Source organism: Euleptes europaea, chromosome 11, assembly GCF_029931775.1.
Source record: "Euleptes europaea isolate rEulEur1 chromosome 11, rEulEur1.hap1, whole genome shotgun sequence".
Classification (NCBI taxonomy): Eukaryota; Metazoa; Chordata; class Lepidosauria; order Squamata; family Sphaerodactylidae; genus Euleptes; species Euleptes europaea.
In genome coordinates, this window is record NC_079322.1 from 34,310,049 (window position 1) to 34,325,231 (window position 15,183).

At 41.7% G+C, this 15,183-nt stretch overlaps 1 protein-coding gene across 1 annotated transcript in view; it reads left to right on the forward strand.

Moving 5' to 3' along the window:
• Positions 1 to 15,183, forward strand: part of SLC4A7 (solute carrier family 4 member 7) — a 98,271-nt gene that overhangs the window by 43,646 nt on the left and 39,442 nt on the right. The window contains exons 6-10 of the mRNA XM_056857990.1: positions 3,034 to 3,222; positions 4,809 to 5,165; positions 11,455 to 11,570; positions 14,023 to 14,082; positions 14,605 to 14,762. Coding sequence (XP_056713968.1) covers positions 3,034 to 3,222; positions 4,809 to 5,165; positions 11,455 to 11,570; positions 14,023 to 14,082; positions 14,605 to 14,762 — 880 coding nt within the window. The remainder of the gene's footprint in view (positions 1 to 3,033; positions 3,223 to 4,808; positions 5,166 to 11,454; positions 11,571 to 14,022; positions 14,083 to 14,604; positions 14,763 to 15,183) is intronic.

Consider the following 15,183-nt stretch of genomic DNA (forward strand, 5'->3'; position numbering starts at 1 on the left):
ACTGTCCTGTCCCTCAGAAATTTAGGATAGTGTTGGTCCATTCTTTGACTTAAAGGAATACAAGGGAGTTGTGGTCTGGTCTCTCTTCAGGGTCTATGTGCATATGTGAGCAAAAGGGGAGTTCTGAAGGTCATTTTGCCAAGGGCCTTCTAAAACCACTGTTGGATGTTTGGCTGGTAACAGTTTTACATTTGGGGTTTAAATGTAAGCAACAATGTATATTTTTGCAGATAGCTATATCGATTTAGAAAGGTGGATCATATTGCTATAGAACTCCAATCTGTCTAGATTGCCTTTTGTGATACTCAACTGGTAGGTTTTTCTTTTAAAATCTGAACTAAACCATGAATATCTTCATATACATTTGACATATTTAGACATCTGATGGCTGAATAATATGGAAAATGTGTCTGTAAAGAAATATGGATCCTAAAATAAAGCTGCAAATTAATGCATGCAAATTATGATGTGAAGACAGTTAATAACTAATATTTAATCATCATGTCCTCCTATATGGTATACACGTATAGTACAATAAGTTGGGTAATGAAGATAGTACCTTTGCCCCATTTGCTATAAAAGCATTGTGGCAAATTAAGGCTGCAATCTTATACCTGGTCTGTCTGCTTAAGCCCTGTTTGCGTCAATAGAATTTCAACTGCTTAGTTCTCCAGGATTGTATCCAAGCATGGGTGCAGGGCTAGAGGTCTCAGTGTAGCTCCTTTAATTGCTCTCTGTATTGCTGTGGCTGTTTTCATTTGTGGTGTTCTTCTGTTTTCCATAGTGGGCACAGGGGGGAAAGCAGCAACATCCGTCACTACAGCAGCACTGACGTAGAATCATAGAGTTGGAAGGGACCACCAGGGCCATCAAGTCCACCCCCCTGCACAATGCAGGAAATTCACAACTACCTCCCCCCTCCACACCCTAGTGACCAGAAGATGGCCAAGATGCTCTCCCTCTCATCATCTTCCTAAGGTCACAGAATCAGCATTGCTGACAGATGGCCATCTAACCTCTTCTTAAAAACCTCCAGGGAAGGAGAGCTTACCACCTCCCGAGGAAGCCTGTTCCACTGAGGAACCGCTCTAACTGTTAGAAAATTCTTCTTAATGTCTAGACGGAAACTCTTTTGATTTACCGTATTTTTCGCTCCATAGGACGCACCTTTCCATAAGGCGCACCTAGTTTTTAGAGGAGGAAAACAAGAAAAAATCTTGTTTTCTAAAAACTTGTCCTATGGAGTGAATGCCCTGGGAGGCAGGCGGGCACACAGAGCGGGCTGGGAGGTGGGTGCGCACGCCAAGCCGGCTCTTTGCACCCCCTCCTTCCCAGCTGGGAGGCGGGCAGGCGCTCAGAACAGGCTGGGAGGCGGGCGGGTGCTCGGGCTGGGAGGCGGGTGGGCGCTCAGAGCGGGCTGGGAGGCGGGCAGGCGCTCGGGTTGGAAGGGGGGCAGGCGCGCCAAGCGGGCTCTGTGCTGCCCCCCCCCCGCTTCCCAGCTGGAGGCAGGCAGGCGCTCAGAGCGGGCTGGGAGGCGGGCGGGCGGGTGCACCAAGCCGGCTCTGTGCTCCCCCCCCTCTTCCCAGCTGGAGGCGGGCGGGCGCTCAGAGCCGGCTGGGAGGCGGGCGGGCGCTCAGAGCCGGCTGGGAGGCGGGCGGGCGCTCAGAGCCGGCTGGGAGGCGGGCGGGCGCTCAGAGCCGGCTGGGAGGCGGGCGGGCGCTCAGAGCCGGCTGGGAGGCGGGCGGGCGCTCAGAGCCGGCTGGGAGGCGGGCGGGCGCTCAGAGCCGGCTGGGAGGCGGGCGGGCGCTCAGAGCCGGCTGGGAGGCGGGCGGGCGCTCAGAGCCGGCTGGGAGGCGGGCGGGCGCTCAGAGCCGGCTGGGAGGCGGGCGGGCGCTCAGAGCCGGCTCTGTGCTCCCCCCCCCCCGCTTCCCAGCTGGAGGCAGGCAGGCGCACAGAGCTGGCTAAGCCGGCGCACAGAGCCAGCTGGGCGCGCTGGAACGGCGCGAGGCGGCTTTCCCCGGCCGCCTCCCAGCGCGCCCAGCCGGCTCTGTGCGCACATTCGCTCCATAAGATGCACCAACATTTCCCCTCACTTTTGAGGAGGAAAAAAGTGCGTCTTATGGAGCGAAAAATACGGTAATTTCAACCCATTGGTTCTGGTCCGACCTTCTTGAGCAACAGAAAACAGCTCGGCACCCTCCTCTATATGACAGCCCTTCAAGTACTTGAACATGGTTATCATATCCCCTCTCAGTCTTCTCCTCTTCAGGCTAAACATACCCAGCTCCTTCAACCTTTCCTCATAGGACTTGGTCTCCAGACCCCTCACCATCTTTGTTGCCCTCCTCTGGACACGTTCCAGCTTGTCTACATCTTTCTTAAATTGTGGTGCCCAAAACTGAACACAGTACTCTAGTTGAGGTCTAACCAGAGCGGAGTAAAGCAATACCATCACTTCGCGTGATCTAGACACTATACTTCTGTTGATGCAGTTTGGGTGTTTATAGTCAGGTGTAAGCACAAGTTGTCCACTTGTATTTCTTCTGGGACTCTGAAGCCTGATGCTGTGGACTTCAGCAGAGGACTGTCAAGAATAAGGCTTACTGTGATTTTTACTGTCCTAGAATAATTCACATTGTGTGTTATTTAATTATGGTATTGCAATTGATGATGATTTTAAGATCATGGCAAACGTCTAGAGTGTGCTGGTTTTTTAAAACATCTATATAGGTTTGACTTTTTAAAGGTTACCGTAGGTAGTCCCCTGTGCAAGCACCAGGTCATTACTGACCCATGGGGTGATGTCACATCACAACGTTTACTAGGCAGACTATGTTTACAGGGTGGTTTGCCATTGCCGTCCCCAGCCTTTCAAGATGAGGGTAATTTTAGCAGTTCTTTTTCATTGTCATTATTTACCAAAGATGGGTCTGCAGGATGGTTGTCAGGGTGGAATTTGTCTTAAATGAACTTTAGATAGGAGTACTAAGAAAATTATAAATGGCTCACTGAATTTTGCTTTGCCTTTGGTAGATATGGTGTTGGATAACATGATAGCTTCGGGTCAGCTGGATGAATCTACAAGGGAGGGTGTCAGAGAAGCTCTTCTGAAGAGGCACCATCATCAGAATGAAAAAAAATTCAGTAATCGGATCCCCCTGGTGCGGTCGTTTGCAGATATAGGCAAGAAACATTCTGACCCTCTCTTGCTTGAAAGAAATGGTGAGATAAGTTGTAGCATCCAGTTTATTTTAACCTTTAATGAATATAGTACAGAGATGTGATAAAAGTCAGCACATGTACAAAGGAAAAGTTAAAAATTCTTTATGTATAAAAAGTTGGGTGTAAAGTTATTGGCAGCAATGGTTTTCCTTTTGGTTGCAAGCGTGGAGCCAGTCAGTATGCTTCATAATTTTATGTTATCTTGTTGGTTTAGCCAAAGGTACATGTAAAACCAAGGCTGTGGATGTTCTTTGATATTCTATTAAATCTCTCTGTTTTCCAGATCTTTCCCCTGTCATTATAAAATTTGGTAATGTCATGTATCAATTATTATTTTTAAAGGAGCAATCCTAAACTTATATGGTGAAGAAAATTATACTGCTTTTGATTTCAGGGTTGTCTTGGTTTTTCAATGCTATGCTCTGCGTTATCTCATATAAAAATGTATGCATTGGATCCCATTAGCTTTTGCTAATTCTCCTTATTACAGTTCCAGTCCCACATGTTTTTTGTCCATGCAGGTGCCGTGATTCCAGAGCATAGTGTTTTAGTGGCCAAGGCCCTCCTCTCTTTTCACCATTGGGAATCCTATATGTTTAATTAGTGTTTGGGCACACATTATTTTATAGCAATTTATAATGTAGCAGGAGTATAATATCATGATAGACGACCCAGACAGTATGCTTTTTATTTACTAAATTTCCTCTACTTTAGTATAACTTCTGAAGCTTAGGTCATTCTTGCTGCTAAAGTTATTTTAGGTAATCAGTGTGTGATTTGTTATATTTCTGTTTTTTGTTCTATTCATCACTTCTGTGTTTGGCTTCTCAGGTATGTACTGTGATCACTAGTGGCTGGGTTTGTTATAATCTCCCCCTAAATTTTAGAGATACAAAATGTAAAGGAAAAAGAGAAAGAAATATCAGTAGTACCCTGTTAACATTGTGGAATATGGAAATGTTAGTAAAAGTAGAAACATTTAGAACACCGTATTTTATTGGTTGGTTTTAATTGAAAGTTATGTCTAAGGATCTGGTGTGCTTTATTCTGAATTAAGCAACACTTAACTGTGGTTTGTATTACTAAGAGCTAATTGTAAGTATGTAGCCTGCCTTGTTTCAAGGTCCTGATTTAAGTTTTCTGTTTAGAATTCTGGCATCTGCTTTGCAGAACAAAAATAAGGGTTAATGTTTAGTTCATATTCCAGGTCAGAGCAGAGATGGCCTCTCTCTTGCCCCTTCTTTATGTGTCTTTGAGCTTCATATGCTGTTGTTTCTACATTAAAAAAACCCAAAATCACCTTTTAAAGATCCTTAACATGTTGTTTTGCTTTCTTCTTTCTTGACTTTAAGCTTTCACTAGTAATATCCTTTTGTTCCTTTCTCTGTTATTTTGTGGAAGATACAATTAATATATGCTGACCTTTTTGAACAATGAAATTCTGCTAAGCTGTCATATTTTGCTTATCTCACGTATGACTGTGTGGCTTACCTTATAGAGTTTGTAATACAAATTTTTAGAGTTATGTAATATAAAATGTGCAACTTCTATCTTCCTGCTGAACATTATCATTTGTTTTGTCTCAGGGGAAGGCCTTTCAGCCTCCCGTCACTCTTTACGAGCAGGTCTCTCTGCCTCAAATATTTCCCTGAGAGGAGAGAATCGCTTGTCCCTTCTTCTCAATTACCTTCTTCCTGGAACTCCAGCAGCTTCAAGGAGCACAACTCCTTTACCTACCCCACAATGCACTCCACCCTCCAGTCCTAGGTGTGGCCACAGGGGACCCACAAATGTACAGCCGATTGAGCTTCAGTGTCCTGATCTCCTTGTGTCTCCTGCTAATGATGATATCCCCAAAGTAATAATTCATCCACCTGAGGAGGATTTAGAAGCTCAGGAAAGCAAGGAGAAGACATCAGAGGATGATAGTGACGTAACACCAGGCAACTATTTCAACTCAAACTGTCCATGCGTGGTGCTTTCTGCAGCTGAATCACTTGCACTGCAAAGTTTATCACACAGCTTGAGCAATCATAACTTGTATACAAGTGTTTGCATGCTTCATATGTGATATTTTCATGAAAAACTTTATTCAGTATTCTGAATCTGATGACAGTTGACACTGAAATATTAACACAAACATTAACATGTTCAAAAATTTTAAAAGATTTGACTATAATACATTTTGTTTCATAACTAAAAGAAATAAACCAAGTTTCGAATTATAAACCTGAAATTCAGATACCAAATGGTGGCCTTTTTCTTTTTAAACCTCATTTGCCTGAGTATATGAAGTATACTTTTGCACCAGAAGATGCTCTGTGCTTTGAAATTACTTCCCAACCCTGTCCCTAAACAAGATTCTAACTTTAGGGTAGAATTGACCAGTTCTGCCTCATTTAATTTGAATAAATATCTCTTTTCTGTTCAGAATTCTGGCATCTGCTTCGGGGAACAAAAGTAAAGGTTAATGTTTAGTTCATATTCTAGGTCAGAGCAGAGTAGGCCTATATGTATTTTTTTTAATTTAAGGCAGTCCTGAACTGCTTCTCTAGGGGAAAAATTCTGTTTGAAGTAATTTACAGACCATGTAAATGGCCAAATATTATGTCTTAAAAATAACACCGTTTTATAAGAATGCAATGCACAATCATAGCAAACCTAAGAATAATTGCACAAAAGGTGACTTTTGATAGAAACTTGGAAAGTTGGCTCCACCCTCCAATGGTCACTTAACAGCCGCAAGGCTCACTTTTTTAGTCACTCACTTTGTGTTGATCATTGATGGCGTCCTGTCGCATCATAAGTGAAAGTTTTTGTGCAGCTCAGTCTCTGCCTTGTAAGAAAGAAAGAGGCTTGTGGAATAACGGAAGATGTATGTATGTGAATTGGATGGGATTAAAATGACTTCTTTTAGCCAGCTTGCTTCGGGAAATCCATTCCTTCTAGCTTTTTAGCTAATGCAGTATTTTATCTGTGCTACAGAGGCAGGGCTGCTTAGAGGAGACAGCATCAGGTAGGATTTCCCCCCCCCCCCTGTCTTCCTTCCTGCATGGTAGCTCTTATGAGCCTACATGAGTTATATAGCTTTTCAAACTTCCAGACCAGTTGTTGTGGCAGCTGCCCTCAGCAGCCTGGGAAGGTTAGGCATGTGCAGATATAGCCGAGCAACTAGAAAAGTGCATTATACTCAGATCGTTTTCAGTTGTATTATTTTTACTCATCACATACTTGATCCTTATTGCTGTTGTGCAGCATTCATGTTGATTGAATGAAGATTCAGTAGACATCAGTCTGACTTTTGTTGTAGGTTATCAGATTTCTGCTTGCCCGCAACCCCAATAGTGATGTAGTATTGCGGAAATTCACCTTTCTAAAAAATCCAAGTCTATGGATCATATGTACCCACAAGAGATTTTATGGAAGGAAAAGTCAACATTTAGTCAATGTAACAAGTGCCTGAAATGGCAGTACCTCAGAGCAAAGAGAGAGAATGCAGTAGGAGTCCAGCAGCTTGGCATTATTTCCGCACACACACTCAGATGAAGCATCCTGAGTACTTGCAGAGTACTCCAGTTATCACACATAACACATTTTTATTAATGTTCCTGTTCCTTTCTTAAAACAATTGATGTCATCTCTTTCGAGAAATTTCCAGATTACAATATGACTTTAATTTTGTGGTCATGTTTTATATATAGCTCTGAAAGAGACAGAAGCGGAGAGAGAAACAATATGACTTTAATTTTGTGGTCATGTTCTATATATAGCTCTGAAAGAAACAGGAGCGGAGAGTGAAACAATCAGTATAGTTTTATGTTGCATACAAGCTTCATTTGTACGAGTGTAGTTGTTTTTAAAATAGCAACTAAGAGGCTTTTACCTGTTGGACTATAAACCCAGGCTTATGGTTTCTGTGTTATAAGGTCTCTGGGGCAGGGGGCTGGTATTAAGGCTAAAAGTTGGGCGTGAATTTCAAATACCATGAAATTCTGCACTAAAAAAGGCAAAATTCTACAATCTATATAAATTAAGAACATTTGTGTGTATTGCCTTTGCATAATTCTACCTGTGGCATGCAAATCTAGCAGAAGGACCCAAGCAATTGATCCCATGCTTGTGATGATTAGCTGTGCATCCTAAGAACACTGTCCTGGGAGTGAGTCCTATGAAACAGACATGAGAAGAATTCTGAACAGACCTGCTTAGGATGGCACTGCTGGTCATTTAAACTTTATTCCAACTGCACAGAAGCTCTTTGTGGAAAAGCAGCTCAGGCATAGGTAGGCTAACATTTTAATAAGCTCCTCTGAATCCCATTTTTCTAGTAACAAAGGCAAGATGCTTTTAAAAATAAAAGCTGAGCTTCTTGGGATGTTGAATTTTTTTATGCCTATTAATTTTTTCAGGGTTTCTGCTACTGTGTGGAATTGCAGGATGCACACAGCCCTGTTAGTGACTTCTCCATATTGTGGCTGCATCTGAGTAGCAGTATAATAAGAATTAGAGTTCTAAGCTATTGGCTTGATTGATATCACAGTGGTCTAAAGTGTTAGTGTAGCAAAAACGGGATCAAAATAATCTAAGCAAACGCTGCTATGACTTGAAGCTACTGAGGGAATGTTTGAAAAAAGAATGATCCAAAATGTGTGGTCAAGTATGTAGTGTGGTGCTCATTGGTTTTTCCCAAATTGCTCTTGGAAGCAGCCAAAACAAATGTGTCAAAGATCACAGATGTTCATCAGTCTTTCAAAAGTAAATTGCATGTGCAGCCTAATTGGGACCTTGCATGATGAAGAGTAGAGGTTTAACACTTCAGTTTCTGCTCAGTTTTGTTATTCAAAACCATGCTCCCTGCAGTCTTAGTGTTTTAAAGGGGAAAGGATTTCTGTTTCCTGTAACATGCTAATAACTGTGTGGGGAATCTGCCTTTGATTAATGAAAGGGTGTGTGGAGATAGTAAATATCTTCTCCCTTTCATGATCAAACCCAATTTGAATTGGAGCTGTATGTTCAGTTTATTAGATATACAGAGGGATCTGTGATCTTTATCAAAGCTGTCCTTGATTTTAGATATGGTTTCCTCATGCTGTGTTTGAGGTGGTTGTTCCTAGTAAGACATGATAGATTTCAGGGAGGGCAAAGCTAGTGTGAATATTCAGCAAGTCTGCTTGAAAATCAAAGGGAAATAGATGAATTTGAGAATTTTCCATCCCCAAGTGGGAACCCACAAGAAATCTTTACTTCCTCTCTTTTTTATTAGAATTGCAACTGCTTCTGAAATTAACTTTAGACACTAAATTTGTTTGTGAACCCAATACAGTCAGCAAATCAATGCTTTAACCCTACATAAAGAGCATGGAAGTTTGACTTGGTAGTTCATTTATAGATGCATGAGAGTGTTTCCTATAAGGAAAAATGTGTACTGTTTCTACATAAGTTATTGCAATGACAGGCTGTGGGAATGTTTTGTGTGAGTTCATTGTAGCCCTATCAGCATCTTTATGAACATTCCTAATAGACTAATGATGGCAGGAAATTCGAAAGCATAAACTTACTGCTTGCTATTGAAATAATGTATTTCACATGATGTCACATTATGGGAATAACTTCATGGGCTTAATATGCAAAACAAATTTTATGGACAAGTTACTGTTTCCCTTTGAAATTCAAATTTATATGAAGAATTCATGACTTGCCTATCTTAATGAATACTAAACATTGGAGTAGCATAGGTACTAGTATCTTCTTTGACCCAATGTATTCTTCTTTAGTCTTCGATAACTTGTGCATTTGATGACATGTTTGGATGTGAGAAACTTGAGTTTGAACCCTTGCTCAATCCTGAATCTTAAGATTTCATGTGGGTTCTACTACAAAGAGAGAGTCGCTGTTTTCATATGCCATGAAAAAAACATAGTTTGACAAAAATGAGCCAGGAAATTAGGCTTCTGCACTTCCTTCCTTTTTTGCAAACAAACCAGGATTCTAAATTAAACTATAGTTTAACCCTGGTTTGTAGGTGAGAAATGCTACAGTTTGTAAAAGAACCCAATTTGAAAGTCATTGGGAACTTGGCTAGTTACACATGCTTAGCATAATCAATCTTTCAGGGTGGCTGTGAGGATAAAATGGAGGAGAGGTAAATGATTTAAGCTGCTTTTGGGTCCCCATTGGCTGAAAGGTAGGGTATATGTGAATAAATAATAAATATAGCTAAAGATGGGGGGCAGATAAAAATAGACTGATTGGTGGGTGGAAAGGAGAGAAGTAAGCAAGGAAAGGTGGAGCTATTGGGTCAAACAGAAGGAGGAACAGAGGAAATAGCATATGGAGGGGCATAAAGGGGAAAGTGAGGTACCCCTGCAAATCCTTGCAGGTTCCCCATCATGCAGCTGGGTCAAGATTGGTCAGCACTGCCTGCTTATCCCAAGGAGGGAAAACTAAAGATGGGAGTGGGTAAAGGTCAGTTGGCTGGTGCATGGGAAGGAGAGAAGGAAGCAGGAAAAGGGGAAAGGCTATGGGGGCAGCCAGGGAAAAGAAAGATGAAATAGTGCGGGAGGGGAAAATGAGATGTCACCTGGAAGTCCTTGCAGGTCTCCCATTTGTTTTGTTCTCAACAAGGACGTCCTCAGGCTTGGCTAGAGGAAGGAGGGCAGGAGTACACAAACCCAAGGACTTCCTGGCTTGTTCTGGTTACAGAGTATGGTTGGCTTGTTTCATACTTGAAGGTTTCATACCAGAGCAATCTTTTTTTATTTTATTTTTTTAAATTAGTGTAACTGTCTTAGTGGCAACCGTTTCTTAGGACAGGTAACTGTTGCTAAGTCCAAAAACTATATCCATGCACAGATATGGAGCTGCTTTCACTGTGATAATTTTCTGTGAAGTTTCTGATTTATAACTTCCTGCTGCTGAGGAAGAAAGTTAATTTTTAAACTGAATAGAAACTTGCCGTTTTGGGAACCAAAACAACTAGAAAGAATCCCAAAGGAAGCTCTGTTTGTGTGCATAGTTTATTTATTTATGTGTGAATGAATTATTTGAATCCTGGCTAGTGTCCTGTTGCTTTTTAAAAAAACTGACTAATGGGGAATAGATGAAATCCTTGGGCTTCAACCTAGTAACCAGCTAGGTGCTATTACTAGATATTCTAAAGTATGTTTTATTCTGTGGTTTTTCAGACTTAAAGAAATTTTGAAATACCTCTGATGCACGATCCACTCACAAAATATTGGTGGTTAGATTTACATTCTTATGTTGTTGTTTTTTTAAAAAGTAACTGACATTTTTGTTCTGGTGCTTTTTCTGCAAAAGGCCATCATTTAGGCAACATCTAATTTTAACTTTTAACAAACATTCATTGTTTTTCAGAAGAAAATAGCTTGTTTTGTGTGGCATTTTGGATACTAATGCACCTTTTGTTAACTTCCACATTCGCTTTTAGAAAGCTGCCACTTTGTCATTATGTAACTACCGTATTTTCCGGCGTACAAGACGACTGGGCGTATAAGACGACCACCCATTTTTACAGTTAAAATATAGAGTTTGGGATTGTCCCGAGTCCGCGGCCTGGGGCCAGCCCTCGGGACTGCGCCCCAATCCCGCGGCCACCCCCGGTCCTCCTGGGGCGGGGAAGAAGAGGGGGACGGGGGTGAGAGTAAGGGCCCTCGAGAAGGGTGAGGCTAAAGGCAAGGGGAGGACTGAGCCGACGGCCCGTGGAGGGCGGGGCTAAAGGAGGGTTTGGAGGGGAGGGAAGCCCATAAAGACAGAAGCTGAAGCGGAGGCCGGGGAGGAAAGGGGGCATGTTGAGTGTGCTAGGCGGCAGCCAAAACACCCTGTGCCGGGAGAAGAGAGTGGCCACCCCAGCCCCGGCCAGCCAGCCGCATGCCTGCCTTGCGCTGCCGCTGGAGCACAGCCGAGCACTTCCCTCCGTGCACCCCGGCGCACCTGGCTCCGACTCCGAGCTGGGCAGTGAGTGCCCTCGCCGGGCTCGCCTCCCCTCCCTCCTCTGCCGGACATGGACAGAGCGGAGGCGGCTCCCCAGGCAGATTCTCCAGTCCGGCTCGGAATTCAGCATCCGGCGTATAAGACGACACCCGGCGTATAAGACGACCCCCGACTTTTGAGAAGATTTTCCTGGGTTAAAAAGTAGTCTTATACGCCAGAAAATACAGTAGCTCTGTTTTCCATAGATGCAATTTTGAACCTGCTTGTATATTCTCTTTCTAGGACTCTTAGCATCCCCACAATCAGCACCTGGTAATTTGGATACTGGAAAAAGTGGAGATATTAAAAGCAGTGGAACAGGAGGAAGCAGAGAAAACAGTACTGTTGATTTCAGCAAGGTAAATGATTTTAAGTCATTTGGAGATGGGAGAAGACCTTTGTGAATTAAAGCTAAAGGATAGTTATTGAATGATAAGTTGCTTGCATATTGTTAGACCATTTTGTGTGCAAGAATCTTTAATATTTCTCTTTTTTAATCATTGGTGAAGGGTTATGGTTTCCATGGTAGAACATCTGCTTTGCATTCATAAGATCCCATGTTCTGTCTTCAGTTAAAGCATCCCAAGTACCAGGGCTGGGAAATGTCTATAAGGCAGCTTCATATGCAACACTATTCGACTATACATGTGTTACTGTAATAAAAATTTGCAAAGCACGACGAAGGCATAGATCCATGATCTATATATAAATTGGACTGTAGCATTATCACATTTTTGTACAAAAATGATTGAAGGTGTCAACTTCATAAGAAAGACACCTCGTTGTTTATGTTTTGAGTGGTTTTTGCTTAAAATTTTGTTCACATTATTCAGCTTTTTCTCAGAAGCATCATATGTTCCTAGCCATACCAACAATACCTAGTGACTTCAGTCAGTGCACAGGGATGTCCAACTATCCAAGGGTGTAGCAAGGCCTTTTATTGGGGTGGGGGGGATTTGTTTTTGAGCTAAATCATGTCATAAGCAATTCCATGCTTGAATTATATCGTACAATGAAATCCACAATCCTCTTGTTAACTGAACCCATCCGGTTTAGTACCTGTTATTGCTCAACATCCCAGCTCTGTTCCTACAGGGTGTGATGTACAGAAACAGTCTTGGTTTTGAGGTGTGTTGACATGTAAAAGCATTAGTTTTAGAGAACATTGAGATTCACTGCTGTTGCTCTGCTCTGTGGGCCCTTGTTAATAAATACGAGATTATTAGGCATGTAGAACAGAGCATTCTGTGCTACTGTTCCCACACTATGGAATTCTTTTCTTCAAAAGACACCTAGCTACCTCTTCTAGTGTTCTGACTATTTTAGTTAGGAAGGCGTTGGTTGTGGATACTGGGTTTTGCTGCTGCTACACTTTGATTTTATCTGTTGTTCTAACCTTTGGTCTGTTGTGTTTAGTTGATGTATTTGGAAATTCATTATTTTTTGTGAGACTTCTCTCTGGGATATATCTTAATATGTATAGTGCCTATGGAAGATGCTAGTATTTGGAGTAATATACTGGTAGAGGCACCTTTCCCCAGCAGTTGGAGGATCCATGTGGATGAACAGCCACACAACACTGGTGGTTGCACTGAAGAGGGGAAAGTGGATGAAATCTGCCCTCTTTTTTTTTTTTTTTTTTGCTGCCAGTGGTTAAGGCTAAACTGACAGAAGAGGCAGAGGGTGATTTTGCTCACTTTTCCCTCTCTTCAGAGCAAATATACTTGTTGCATGGGCTTCATACATGCAAATCCCCCAACCTTTGGCACTGCCTTTTCAAAGCTCAGAGGTTGCTACTGGAGAAAGGGGGAGATGGGGAAAATCTGCCAGCTTTGGCTGAACACTACTTGGAATCCAGCCCTGTGTCCGCACATAAATATATACACATACATACTGTATACATGTTCTGTCCTTTAACTCGGTTCTAAATAAACATACTAGAAACTCACTCCAAAGAGAGTTGTAATATTTTCATTCTTTTTCAGTGTTAGGACATGACTCTTAATATAAGCAAATATACAAATATAAACAGATGCATGGGTCATTGTGAAGATAAGAACAAGAGGACATAATAACAAAAATTAGGGAAGCGCTTGGGAATTGTATGCCTCCTTTGATTCAGACTGCAAACTGTGTCAAGAGTGAAGCCCTTCCGATCTGCTTAACTACACTGAAATGGGAATGTTTTGTTTCTCATTAACCCTAACCTAAACTCTGGCAGTAATCTTCCCATCCTCACTAGGTTGTGAGATGAGATCCAGGAAGGGGAATTTTCCTCCCTCTGGTGCTGTATTCACCAGAGAGGCTCCCCAGGGAAGGGATATATGTTGAGATACAGAGAGTATAACACAGGATGAGCTAATCACCCGCTTTGTGAACAGTGAAAATTCTGCACCAGTCTGTCTGTACATTATGACAGATAGATGTAACTCTGAAAGCAGCCTAATCCCGTTCTGGGCTGCATCCTATCCTCTTGTTCCTCAGTTAATTCCAGGAAGAAACTTGCAAGGATTTGTTCTTCTCTTTTAATGTATAAATCTGTGTATTTTTCTGCTGTTTGAAGCAACAGGTTTCTGATTTTAGGCTGTAGAGCAACTAGATTGCATCTCCTTGCTTTATCATTCAGTTGCATGATGTAATTGCCAATTTACAAAGTGTGCGGGAACTGAAGTCTTAATAATGCATGTATGCAAAGCTCATTTACATTCTAGTTTAATCATGATAGGTGCTATTATTCCTACTCCTATCACAGTTCTTGTGTTTTTACTTGGCCTATTCTTCTCTGCACCTGCCTTGTCTCCGGTTGTGCAGGAGTCAGCCTCCTGGCACTGTAGTTGTGGCACACTTGGTGTGGGACTCAAGAGGCCAGCTGTAAGTGTTCTGCTGTAGATAGCTGTGTGACTTGTGTTAGTTTTTGGTGATCTTTGTGTATGTATGTGAACCAATAATTCATGTTCTGTATGATATGGTGGTGTTCATCTGTAATTATATACAGCTTTTTAGGCTTCTACATTTTTACACAGTTTTTGCATAAAGGCTACACTACAGTAGGTATTATTCAGATTGACTTTGAGTGAAACATCTCTGTATATAATTACACTGACGTTTTAGTTAAGTTTGTTGATGTTTATGAATGTTAAACTGTTTCTGTCCCAAGAAGTAACTCTAGAAAACTAATTAGGTAGTTTAAATATTTTATAGACTAAAATAGCAAGCTATTTACGATGATAATAAAAACCACAATGTCTTAATGTGTCTCTTTAGCAACCTGATGTGTTCTGTTATAATTGAATATATATACGGTAATTGAATATAATTGAATATTAGTTTTAAGAATCAACTAACATCAACATATTAAACTAAGATGCAGTTTTACTTATTCCTTTTTGATAGGTAGACATGAATTTCATGAGGAAGATCCCCATGGGTGCAGAGGCATCAAATGTGTTGGTGGGAGAAGTGGATTTTTTGGAGAGACCTATTATTGCTTTTGTGAGGCTGTCGCCCGCTGTGCTTCTCTCAGGCCTTACAGAGGTTCCTGTTCCTACTCGGTAAGGAAAAACATATTCAAATGTCATCTTGTATTTTCTCACAGTCAGCACGTTTTTTTTAATCTATCAAGGAAGGAATTTGTATCTCTGTCTATTTTGCATCTTAATTATCCAGAATCTATAAGGTAGACATTTTATCTATTTTTTTTAAGATAAAGGGAAAATCTTAATTTCCTATAATTCACTGACCCATAGATGAAGAACCATTCAGAGTGCTGGATGGTTCTTCATTTATGTGCTTACTCACAGTATTTAACTGCCAATTTTAATTGCCCACTTGTAGTAAAACTTTGGCAAAGTTTGCTTAGAGCAGGAGCCCTGTATAAGTGAATGAAGTTAGAATCATAGACTTATAGAGTTGGAAGGGACCACCAGGGCCATCAAGTCCAACCCCCTGCACAATGCAGGAAATTCACAACTA